This window comes from Erithacus rubecula (assembly GCF_903797595.1).
Source record: "Erithacus rubecula genome assembly, chromosome: 6".
Taxonomy (NCBI): Eukaryota; Metazoa; Chordata; class Aves; order Passeriformes; family Muscicapidae; genus Erithacus; species Erithacus rubecula.
The window spans coordinates 21,120,209-21,133,084 of NC_136688.1; the positions used below are offsets into that span (position 1 = coordinate 21,120,209).

At 38.2% G+C, this 12,876-nt stretch overlaps 1 protein-coding gene across 1 annotated transcript in view; it reads left to right on the forward strand.

The window, feature by feature from the left end:
- HSD17B12 (hydroxysteroid 17-beta dehydrogenase 12) overlaps positions 1 to 12,876 on the forward strand; it is an 81,072-nt gene that overhangs the window by 32,851 nt on the left and 35,345 nt on the right. Inside the window, 1 exon segment of the mRNA XM_079308485.1 lies at positions 1,955 to 2,030. Within this exon segment, the coding sequence (XP_079164611.1) occupies positions 1,955 to 2,030 (76 nt within the window).

Below are 12,876 nucleotides of genomic sequence, written 5' to 3' on the forward strand. Positions count from 1 at the left end.
GATATCCTTATCATTGCTAGATCACCCCTTTGTGAAAGGCATCATGTTTTGAGGATATGGTCAGGAGTCAGTATTCATTGCCCCTCTATCGTCATCTTTGGTTTGCTTTTGAAAATCATTAGTATAAATTCAACCTTGGCAATATTTGTGTGCTAGTGATAAACTAGAGGTTGTGATCCCATTGCATATTTTGCAGTACTCTACTATGCACATCTGTTTAGTATAGCATTTTTAGAATCTCTTGCTATGTCTACTCTAACAAGAGCTTTAACCTTGCTTTGGTTGGGTGTTGATGTCATTGTTTTCCAACCTGGAGAGAAAGGGTTTAAATAGCAGCTGTGTTTTGCTACTGAAGTGGAAAATGTGGTAGTCACTAATGTGACATTTAAGGAAATCAAACACTTCCATTCACCAGCTCCATTAGAGTGGTGACCCTTGTTTGCATCTATCCTTAGTCTTTAAGGGTTTCTTCCCAACATATGCTCCTCTGGGTGAGTTTTATGTTAAGTTTTAAGGACTTGTCATTCAGCTGTTTCAGGGCCCTAAGAATCTTGGCCAAAGGGACAAGTATAATAACAGGTTATCTACAAAACAAGTGGGTGTTCATTGATTCCTATGAAAATGTAATTAGTAACTGGGATCTCAGGGATCATTATTTCACCTTGGAAGACTGTGGTTCCTTTCAACCAACTAGGTCTTTACCAGTGAAGGCAGAGTGCTCAACAGAAACTAGTTTGGTTGAATCAAACACCTTCATTGAACCTGCTCTCAAGTGCTCTTTTTCAAGTTTGATTACTTCTCTTAGTGATATTTGTTCCTAGATACAGGGTCTTCTGTTGGCTTTTTTATGTACTCTCTACTTAGAACTCCACTTGCAAAAGGGTTTCCAATTTCAGATGTACTACTTAGAGTGCATCCCTTTAGTGTGAACATGGCAGAGGTTTCTCTCAAGCTCCTTGTGGTGGAAATTCTCTAAATGTTCACTGATGAACTCTGCCATACCTCTCCCTGACAGAATCACTACTGCTTTCCATACTCCTGCTAGAAAAGCCACTTCAGGTTGTTGCTGTACTATGCTCTGTAGTATTTAGAGGTTTTTGGGTCTGTGTGTTTTGTTGGCTGGTAGATTTGGTTTTTTTTGTTGCATTTTTTCCTAATTCCATTGAAGACCCATTCTCATCAGCTTCCAAAGGCAGTGAAGGAGTATTATTGGAGCAATGATATACATTTTTTTCATATGTAGGTCTCAAATGTCTGAAAGGTATTGCCACTTTGAACTATAGATAGATATATTGTTTCTACTTATTGTAGTAAGAAGCATAATTTTCATTTTAAAGTAATTTAGATATGTAACTGTCTTTCTGCAGTCACTTTTCAGTTGAGATCCTTGTTAGATTCTTTTCTAAACTTTCTAGTGGTAGGTCTGATTTGATGACCAGGGTATGCCCTGGCTACAGCTCAAGTTCCACAGATAGCTTCCCTAGAAGAGTTTCAGAAGTAAATTAACCTTAATGCCTGTGAATAGTACAAAGAGTGAAGCCTTACTAAAGGGAGGAAGTGTTGAGTTCCAACACAGGTGTTTAAGTAACCATGGGTATCTTAACTTGGGAGACTAAACTTCATTATGGGTAATTATGTTTTTGCTCTGACTTACAGAGGTAGTGTAAAAGTTCTGTAAAATATTCACTGTTCATTTTCTATTTTACGAATGTGCCTATCCACCTATATTAGATGACTGGGAAGGTAGGCTGATGTGAAGGGAATTAAGTAAGAAATAAAATGAAAGGATTTTTCCTGGTTTTCCCCTTTGTGTCTCTATTTAAAATTGTATTTTTTTCAGAGTTGCTGGTCATATATTGCTGTGATATTTGATGAATTTTGCAATTTCTTTGAGGGTACTAAACTGGAAGTGATTTATGACTATTCTAATGTCTCCTGTTTTGTTCTCTTACAGTTGGCAAGACGTGGAATGAAGGTGGTACTAGTCAGTAGGTCAAAAGAAAAACTGGACCAGGTTTCTACTGAAATAAGTGAGTTAAAGTTCTTCCCTAAACTTCACTGGCATGATTATAAATAAATGCAATTGCACATGAATTTCATACATGCTAATACATACAGCTCTGATATTGAAAATAGTTTGCTCTTGTGCACAGTGCAAATGTTACAGATATAAATGGTAAAGGCCTTGCAGATCAATTTTACAACTGTTCATATTTAACTTCTGAGAACAATAGGGCTTAATTCTGGAATAAGTACTTCTAAAACTGTTAGTCTTCCACAAGAACAGCTTACCAGGCCAGACTGAAATGCCACCTATTCATGTAGTAGTAGCTGTCTAAAATCATAGTAGGGCAAGAAACATGCAGTCATTTGTCCATTTGAATATTCCCTCAATTTGAAGCAAGTTTGATTTCATGGGCTCCAGCCATAATGGCAATTTCTGTGCAACTAGAAATTTTTAAAAGTATTTTTCTTATGGTTTTTTGTGGTCTTAGCAAGTATACAGATTTATTGTTGGTAGCTTGCCCTGTCTCCTCTTTTTTTGTTTTGTTTGAATAAACTACTCAAAGATTAGATTCAAGACCTGTAAGCTCTTTTGAGATGATGAGTGTTTATAGTCATAGGAATATATTGAATGAGTTAATGTGTTTAAGAACCTGTATTAGGGATTGTTTCTTCAGTAAAGGTGTAGTAAATGGCTGTAATGGAAAAATAAGGTAACAACTTTAGTGTTTCAATCACAAATGGATATTTGTACAGGATCAGTTAGGAAAAGCTTCCTCAAGTCTCATGCTGACAGATAATTTTCCAATCACAGCAAAGTATAATCTAACCCACAAGAATTCCTCTTCTAATCTATATCCCTTTTATTAAGGCATATTTCACATCAGGTTGTTAGTTTGTGCCAAGTATGCCAAGATAAAGTGAGAAATGTAACCATGTGAAAAGGTTTTGATAAGCAGGGCTAGGAGTTCTGTACTATAAAGCAGGTTTCTCAGCATAATGATGTTGAGTAAAGAAACCTTTAAGATTATGATTCTCTGTTACTCTCACTTGTCTTGCTTTGGCTTTCTAAAATTGTTTGTGTCCATATAATGCATATAATGGCAGTTTATAATGCATATAATGGCAAGAACTTCTCTCTTTCCAAGGTCATAAATGTATAATTTTGGCTTAAGTTTATCGAAAATTTCTGTGAATTTCTTAGTGGCACTGCTTTACTGTAAAGCATAATCCCCTAAGTGTCAACACTATTGAGTGAAAGTAAGGATGGCTGAAAAACTCAAGGACTTCAACTTGCTAAACAGTAGCTGTTGTATTAGATCTGTGAAAGTCAGGGTGTATGGTGCTACTGATCTAAATGTCACTATTTCTGATATTTAGTGTCCAGTGTAAGATGGCATATGAAATTGTTTCCTAGATGGAAAATTATTCTTTTCTGTGTGTGTATTTAAGTTGTAGAGAGCATTCCTTCTTAGAGCAAAGCTGTCATCAAGTTCTGTCTTCGACTGATTTGGAAGTAATTGGCATTGTTCACTAGTATCCTGCATTTCAGGATGTCACTGCAGTGTCTGGACTGGGACACTGATCAATCCAGTGACAGTGTAAATGCAGCAGAGTAGGTGTCACTGTCCAGGTAACCTGTGTAACTGCTGATTCTTGCTGCCAATCCATAAAGAAGCTACAGCAAGGTGGTGTTTTTTGGTGGCTCACTGCAGTAGCTGGATGATATTTGCTGCATGTGTGTGGGCATGTGCAGTCACGTTTCCAGCAACATGACATAAAGTTGTTTTGCTAAGTCAAAGTATAACTGAAAGAAGTTTCTACAAATAATCATGATCTGGAATCAAACACCTATGTGTGAAGGGACAAGCTTCCTGAAAGTGGTTTCACCCTTTCTGTAACAGTCTGGGTATCTCTTTCTCCCTGGGAATTAAGCATGATGCTGACAGGACAGATAAATCTATTGCTTTGAGCTTCAGCACTTAACATGATAGCTACTGGAGGAGGTTCTCAGATTAAAAAAATAGGTACGTGTCCCTATGTGGAGCAGCCTGTAATACATAATTACTGTTAGGCCTCACCCAAACATTTTTCTGCTTCCTTTCCTAAACCATTCTGAAATGAGATGACTCACACTGGATTTTCAGAACACTTCTTTTGACAACACTGAGCTACTGAAAAGTATACCTTGTTCATTGTGGCATATACTGAAGAATTTGGATAGTCTGCATGATCAAGCAAGCCTGAGTTGCACTTTCAGATCCTACTATGTTTAAGCTGGACAGAATTGTCTTGTATTCAATATCATGTGGTCTCTTCAGTCTGCTCAGATATTGTCATATATAAAGTAGGTGACTTTCAATGCTAAGGGAGTAATTCCTTGAGTGGTACACTTGCAGGCTTCTGAGGTAGTTTTAAACTTCTTTATGGTGGTCCATTGTTCTTCAAATTGACATGAGCTTGCTCTTCTTGAGTAATGACTCTTAATCACTTTAAGGAAGAATGGCTGTTTAACTAATTCCAGTTCTTTGAGTTCTGTGATTCTCTCCTCCTTTTCACTAATCAGTCTCATGCTTATCCTACTGATTGGAGAGATGCACTCTGCCACAAGAAATGAGACTGCTTTTGAGGCTCAGGTGTGTTCCTTCTATTTCAGAAGACTCTTCTACTCAGAGAGTAGACATCTACTAGGAGTGACATCTATTTACAAAATGCAAGTTGCATAACCACCATCATAAGGGAAATACTGATATGTCTTTCTGCATGCTAAATGCCAGCTGACCTGGAGCTGATTTTTTTTATGTGCATATGCACATTAAAGTGGCTGAACTGATGTTATAGGAATGCCAGATGTTCTGAATGTGCAGCTCAGTTTGAGCAACAAAAATTAGTGGGTTAATTAGAAGTCGTTAAAGACTTTAGAAGACTTTTCACTGTGTTTTCAAGCATGGTTTAAAGCTATTTTTTCTTACAGAGTACTTGGGTCGTGTAGGATTTGCCATGAAACAGAAATTCTGCTTTCTGTTCCCTAAGAAATAGTGTATCTGACTGAAAAATAAGTTGAGAATTTCCTCTTCAGTCATGGGCAACCTTTATAAGGAATTATATAAGTTTTATGGAAATATATTTGATCTTTTAATTAAGTTGTTATGCACAACCATAGACTATTAAGGTTACTTTAAAAAATGCTTTTCTAGTTTAGTTCATGCTGCTTTGCTGTTCCACCACTTTTCTAAAGTGTCTGTTGCACTGCATTGTTAAACACTTCCAAAGGTTCAGGGAGGATCAGAAAAAAATTTTCTCTGTGAATGGAGACAATTTCTTGAGTGCCACAAAATGAGTCTGTTCCTTGATTTGCTGTATTTAATAATGAGCATGGTCCAAGACTTCTCAAGTGCTCTGTGCCAGCAGTTGGTTCTTGAACCATGGATTTGCAGGCAGAAAACTTTCAGTTACTGCTCTGGATAGGTTTGTTCTGAGGAGAATTGAGAAGTACTTTGCTGTAGAAACTCATTGCCTATGCCTCATTACATATTGCAATATGAGGAATGTAGTGCAGACCAGATAAGCAGGGAAGAATTCAGAGTTTGTCTGTAGGGAAATTGTCAAACGAATTTGGTATTGGTGTCCATTGTTAGCTGGTACCTTCACAGGACAGGTCATGAAGTTAAGCATGAGCTGCAAGAGCCAGGAAAAATCTTGGTAGCTTGCTAGTGTTTCTACTTGCAATTCTAAATAGCCACTTACTTGTAGGTGAGTGCATATAAAAGCAATATGGCAGATTTTGAGTTTGTTATCAGTTATGATATAGTTTAAGGAAATTCCTATTTACTGCTTTAAAGTTGGTGGTCTATTGTTATATGCACCCAGGTGATAAAATTGAGGCCAAATAAATTGTTTGAATTGAGAGGTATCAATTGTTTTCCCAATGTATTCTCACAAATGCATTTAATTGGAATGCACTGTAAGCCTTTCATACTGTTTGAGAACAAATGTCCAAAACTTTGATTTGGCTATGTGTCTATAAGAAAATCTAGGTTTCTTCTATAAGGAGATACAGATATTTTGCAATTAAAATCTATGTAGCTATTTCATTCCAGTACATTTCCTCAGCCCAGTGTGTAGTGTATCCAGGTTGCTTGGTCGTGGTAGTATCATGCTGAACTAGTCTCTAACCCTAAGGTTTTGAGTATTGTCAACTGTCAGCTGTCATGCTTATACTCAGGATCTATTGTGTTCTTACTACTCTGGCATGATGGGATGTGCTGCCAAACCCAGAAAAGTTTCTTCCCCATTTCCTAGGCAGGTGGGTCTTAGAGTTTTCTTCTGCTTTCTTGGTAACCAGGTTGTGGGCAGCATTCTGAAGCCAGCCTGATGCTGATCCCCGTATTTGTGCCCCATCCCTTACCATGACCCACTGCAACAAATGACAAGTCTGACCCTTGCAGATGCTCAGCTGCACCTCCCTTGGAGCACTTGGCTCCTTCATCTCTGCCCTGTCACTCAGATTTCCTCCTTGCTGCACCCCAGTAAATCCTCCTTACATTTTGGAGTTGGCAAGTGAGAATATTTGAGTTTAATAGAGGAGGTTGAAATGCAGACAAGCTCTGAGAAGAAGGGAATGTCTTTTTACTTTTCTTGCACAGAAATGACAAGGTTCACTTGCCTGAGCTTAACTTGAAGACTAAGTGAATCCAGCAGTTATTCTGACCTTTTGTGATCTATTTTAAGCTAAATGAATGTGTTTGCAGCCTTCTATCATCTGAGCCAGGTTCAGCTTGACGTACTTGAAATCCCCGTATATTTCTTGAACTTGACAAAATGGCTTCAAATATTTTAGATTTGTTTGGATGCACTGAAGTCACCTTTCACTTAAAGTTGTAGTGTGAGGATCTTAACCTCCAAATGAGCTCTTGGATTTCATCTCTGAAGCAAGTTTCCCTTGGATGAAGTGAAGGAAGTTCTCTTGGTTTTGCCTTGTGTGAGCCACTAAAGGAGCAGTTGGCAGGCACTGTAGAGAGCGGACAGAGGATTCAAACTGAATTAATTTTTATTAATTTGTTAATAAATTAAAAGATGAACCATGATGTAAAAGATAGAGCAATTGAAAAGGGACCTTATTTTTAATTTTTTATTTTTTTAATCTTTAAGAAGAATTCTGCTTCAGTGGTTTTGGCTGGATATTTCTCCCCCTTAGTCCCTTTTTTAAAAATCATCTTCTCTTTAATTTTATCAGTGAAATTTTGTCTAGATTCATTTAAAGAAATTGAGCAGAATACTTAGAAACACTTGACAGATGTCTTGTAAGCTACAAGATGCAGTCCTAGAACTACTTCACCTCTTAGGAGAATTTTGAGGTAGCAGTCTGGTAGGACAAGACACAAGTAAAAAGTTCTGCAGATGACTAGTGATATCCTTGCAGAAGGACTTCCTATCCATATCATTTCTCAGCATATGGAGTAACAGACCACATGTGACAGGTGGTGTTAAGGATGAAAACCAGGAAGTTTATTGGTCACTGTTATGGGTTCCACAAAGTGTAGGTGAGCTGGCAAACTCTAGGAGATGGTGCTTTTGCACACCTGGCAGCAATCAGTCAGCCTTTTCCAGAAAGAAGGTGCTTGCTATGAACTTCATTGCCAGTGTGTTTCTGTGCAGTATTTATTAATAGTTCTTAAACCCAGAAAGTGCAGGGAAAGAAACGTATGAAGGTAATTTAAATGTGAATTAGGTACTTGGGGCTTTCTTGTCTGAATGTAAACACAGCAGAAGTAGTGTCTTCCTCTGCTCACATACTCTGTATATTGTGCCTGTAGGATCAGGACTAACTCTGGGACCTAATGGTTTCTTGAGTCTTGATGTTTTACGTGTTAGGTAATTGGATCAAAGGGCAGGTGACTTCCTTGGTATTTCTGAAACTCAGACTTAACAACCAGGAATTATCTTCCCTGAAAACATTTGGAGTCACTGCTGCCTCTGCCTCTAGTTGTTGTGTGGAGGGATACATTGCATTTTCTGTAATATTCAGAAATGTAATGTCCATCTCTGCTAACAACTTATTTGTAACATAAGCCTTTAGGGATACCAAAACAAGGGCCCTTGTGCCAGTCTCTGGACCATTAAACACCTTTTGTTAACTTGTATATTGCAGTCTGTTGCTTATCACTCTGTGTAAAATAAGATGAACATCACATGAAAGGATAACTGTTGGATTGTTTCACATTGGATTGGATGAAAGTCTGTTTTAAAAATCTGGTTTAAGCCAATTGGTGGAAGGTCTATTGCCAAGAGACTTAAAATTAGGCCTTTTAAGTGCCTGCAGGAAAGAGTCTGTGGCACAAGAAAGGATTGGTACAAAGAGTGCTGTCTTCCTTCTGCAACTTCCTTCTATGAATGTGTATTTTAGTCTTATGTGCTTTTTTAGCAGGTTAAGTTCCATTACAACAAGTCCATTTTATCTGTCAAAACTGTAAAAATCCCTGATAGACTTCTCTGCTGAGGGAATGGTGATAATCGCTTCTATGTTATTTCAGGAGTATGTTGTGGTGAGGAAAAACTGCTAGTTAGTAGCTCTTTATAGAGAAAAGAAATTCAGCTGATTTGTTCTGCACAACAAATTATTAAAAAAAAAAAATCCTTGAATATGAGAAATAAACAATTTTCAAAGTTGTGTAGCTACTGGATAAAAGTATGCCTGCTGTAACTCCTTAGGCATGTGCCACACTTCCAGTGCTGAGCTTGGTACTCTTTCTTTGAGCAGTAGATGTGGACTAATTAACAATATATTTTCCTTTATAAGTAATACTTTGGAGAACCTTGAAAATTTGTACTTTTAAGTGCCTGACTTTAGGATACAGCAGTCATTTTACTGTGGATGCCAAATTGGAGGTATAAAAGATAACACTCAATTGCCTAGAAACTTGTTTACCTTGTTAAATTTGCTTGAATTCAAGTAGAGTGACTAACTTGAAATTGACTTGAGAGGAAGGGCAGATTTTTTTTTTTTTTTTTGTTAATTCGTATTAGGATGCCTTTCAGTCTCTATAAATGACCCTAAATTCTTATTACAGTGTGCTTTTTCTGGTATTTCTGAATTTCATTCTGTTGATCCTAAATCTGAAAAAAAAACCTGTTTATTTTTGTTTGTTTGTTAATAATTATTGTTCTAATAGGGATTAGAAGAATTCTAAGAAGAATTTAGACTTCATTTTGCAAAAATGGTGCAAAATTAATGTATACACATACCAAAAAATTCACGTATACACATATCAGATATACACATAGTCACAGAGAGTGATAATGACATTAAGCAAATTAAAAATAGTTATCTTCATGCTTACTAAAAACAAATACATCAATGAATATTAAAAAAAGAATCTTGAGGGCGGGAGTTTGAAAATAGTGTTGGTGAAAAACGAAAAGGGGAGTTTGAGATCCCTCACCTTGTGCTTCCCCCGGAACAGCTCGGGACTGTGTCCCAGCGCACTCGTTGTGCGGTGTCAGCCAGGGTGGCTGTTTTGGGGCTGCGGGGAGCAGAGCTATTCCGGGAGTCACGACTCGCGGCAGGGCGAGGGCGGCCGCCCGTGCGGAGCGCGGCTGCGCGGGGCCGGCGCTGGCTGCCCTCCGCACAGCCTGCTTCCCGCTCAGCTTCCTTAGCTCCCTAGTTACAGCGAGATGCGTTCAGAAAAGCTTGCAGTGCTCAGCGTAATGTTTGGGTGAATGGCCTTATTGATTGAGCCTCTGTTGCTCAGAGTGTGTTTCTGACTTGGTTGGTGTGTCTTAGAAATTGTAATATGTTTTGATGTCGTGGAAGTCAGACGAGAGCAAATGGTGGAAGCTATTAATAAAGCGTGTTTTCCCTCTGTTTTGTAGTACTGTGTAAAACTTACCCGATGGTTCAGTGGTTTTGGGATTTGGGCTCGGAGAGCTGAAGTCATCTGTGAAAGCTGCGAAGTGAGGAACTGACTTTTATATGTCTGTGTATATTGAAAATTAAAGTTAACAGAACATTTTAATTAAGGTCTGCCATTTTTTAACCTGCCACTGCAGTTCTATGTGATGGAATTTTTAAAAATATTCACTCTTTTTAAGGAAGCTGTTTCTGTGAGATTACATGAGCAGCTATTGCAGTATGTAAGGAATTCCCTACATGTGTACTTAAATAAAAGGAATTGGAACCTGTTTCTCGGTGCTTGATCAAGTGTTCATATGCACATGCTTTCAAAGTTTATGAAAACATAGCAAGCACTGTTAAATTGCAGGCAGGCATCTTAAGCTAGGCAGGAACAGCATAGCTTTCCTTTGCAACAGGTGCAACACAGCTCCTTTTTAGCAATTTCTTAGGTTATTAGTATTTGGCTTCAGAATTTCACAACTTTCAAAATGTTCAGAAAAAACTAGCTCTTGTTATACCCAGCTGATTTTATCATGCTTCTACATGGTGAATATATCACTGTGTAATAATTATCTGCTATCACTGGTCTGGAAGTACTTGGTACTTCTGGAAAACAGAGATTCCATCCATCCATGACACTGTAAGTTACTTCTGTGAACTCTGTAAGTCCCAAATTGGATACATTCCCAAAATGACTGATTCTCCTTTAAAACCAACCAAACACTTTATAGAGCCCTCAGGAGCCACTCTATAGTCTTAAATTCTTCATCTCTGTCCTGCATAGACAAAGTACTAAAAAGCAGGAGGTTTTCATGTTCTGCTTTGACCTCTCAGCTTCTTATCCTGTATTGAAAGGTTACAAACTCTTTTTCGGAATACTGGGTGCTGGATTAGAGTTTTACCATTGCAGTGATACTGGAAAGATGGCCTCTTTGTGGATGTACTTGATTCTCCTTACCTAAACCAATTTGTCCTTTCCTGTATGAAGAAAAATGGAGAGCTCTTTTTCTGCTACTTAGAATCTCTGACCATCCTGAATGTTTCTGCAAGTAGTTGCATCATACTGTATCACTGTAATGGCAATATTTATATGTGGCTTTAGATGTAAAGTTATGAGATGCTTCAGTTCTAGCAAGAGTTTTTAATGTCCTTTCCCTGATCTTGAAAGAGCCATTGCCTGCTTACAGTGTGGGTTCTTGTATCCCAAACCTCCTGCAAAGTTGCCAGGATTTGCCTCAATGTTCTTCGTGCAAATTCAAGCTGCTACAGCAAATTGCTTTGAAACAGCTGGTTCAAGGACTAATGTTATTTTATTAGGGGTGAAGATCTTGTAGTATTCCTGTGTCCCATCAGGACTTGGTATGACAGACACCTTGACACTGCTTCTCTCAGGTGAACTGAGCTGCTTCTCCTGACCACCAAACTGGTGTTTGCTGTTGCATTGAAGTGCACAGGCTTGTGCCTCTTGGGGAACCTTCTTTCAAGTCCAGTTTATCTGTGTCTGAAAACCAACCAAGATTTCAGTTTAGGGGGGGGCTGCTGATTTGAATTATTTGTAAGCTTAAAAAAATTTAAAAACAAGTTTTTTAAAAAAATAAAAATGCTTGCAGTTCTTTATTATTATTTAGGTTATAGCTCACTGTAGTTTCTAGCTTTCTGCTTCATTTTTTTTTTTTTTAATTACAGTGTGATCCTATTTTTCCTGGTGTTCTAGGTAATGTGGTGCTGTTTTGCAAGTGAATCTTTTTAGTAGATAAGGTGTGCCCTACTTTGCCTGGTAGTTAAGATTAGCATTTTCCTTGCATAGCAGGACTGGATAAGTTTTCTGTAAGTCACACATATCTGGTCTTTGGAATTAATTGAGCTTTTGCTGCACCTTCTGATGTTGTAACTGGTGATCTTAGATGAGAAATCAGGCAAGTGTTGTCCTGTTGACTATTCCCCAGGATGGTTGGTTTTTTTATGCTTATTTTGATTAAGTAACACCTTAGCCAAGGTTTCAGACACTATTTGGAGTCCTCTTCTGAGTATACTGAAGATAGTGTGTCCTTCAAGGGCTTATATGTGAAAGTGTGTGCACTTCTGATGGTGTGAAGAATGTTATTAAATAGTGTATTTGTTTCCAGACTGTCTCATGCTGTATTGTGCAGAAATGCACCATGGGAACATGCCTCAGGAAGTCAGTAGTTCTTTTACCACTGCAAATCCTTTTTTAGGAAAAATAGGCACTTTTTTCAGCTATCTTGTACCCCCCTTTCAGTGTGTATCTTATGTACTGCTTTTGTTTGAATGACCACTGTATCAGACTGCGCTGTGCCTCTGCCTCTGGAGTCTCTGTTCTTGGGCTGCCCTCTGGATCTTGGGAAGAATACATCCCAGTATCTTCTGCAAAAGTTCATTTTGCCTTTTTATCTTGTACAGTGTTTATACCAGCCTGCCCTATCACTATTGGGATTGTTGGTTCATTCAGCCTTTCCAAAGCTGTGAAAATTTGTTCACGGTCAACACCTTACTTCTCAAATGATGCTGGGGTTGCAGAAAATAATACCTGCTTTTATTGGCTTACCAGGATACTGTTGAGCACAGTTGATATCTTGCTAAATTATCAGATGTCTTAGCTAAAGTAAGACACAGACCCTGTAAATTAACTGGGCATGTGAATGTTTAGGTTAAAACTTATTTGTAGGGTCAATACTGATCTCACCTGAGTTTTTTAGTAAATGAGATGATTAGCACGCTTGTGTGTCAGAATTGAGAACTGTGAAGGTGATCTGCTGCATTTCTTTTCCCATCCTATGGACAGGTGATGACTGACTCCTGCACACCTGTTGACAACATGGTGTTGTAATATTTAGTCTCCTGCAAAGGAGCATTTGAAATACCACTTCCAAAGACAAAATATCAGATCCACTTTTCAGAATATCATCAGAAATGTTGGACATGCTGGCAGGTAATAGCTCTTTCAGATCCTCTAGCTG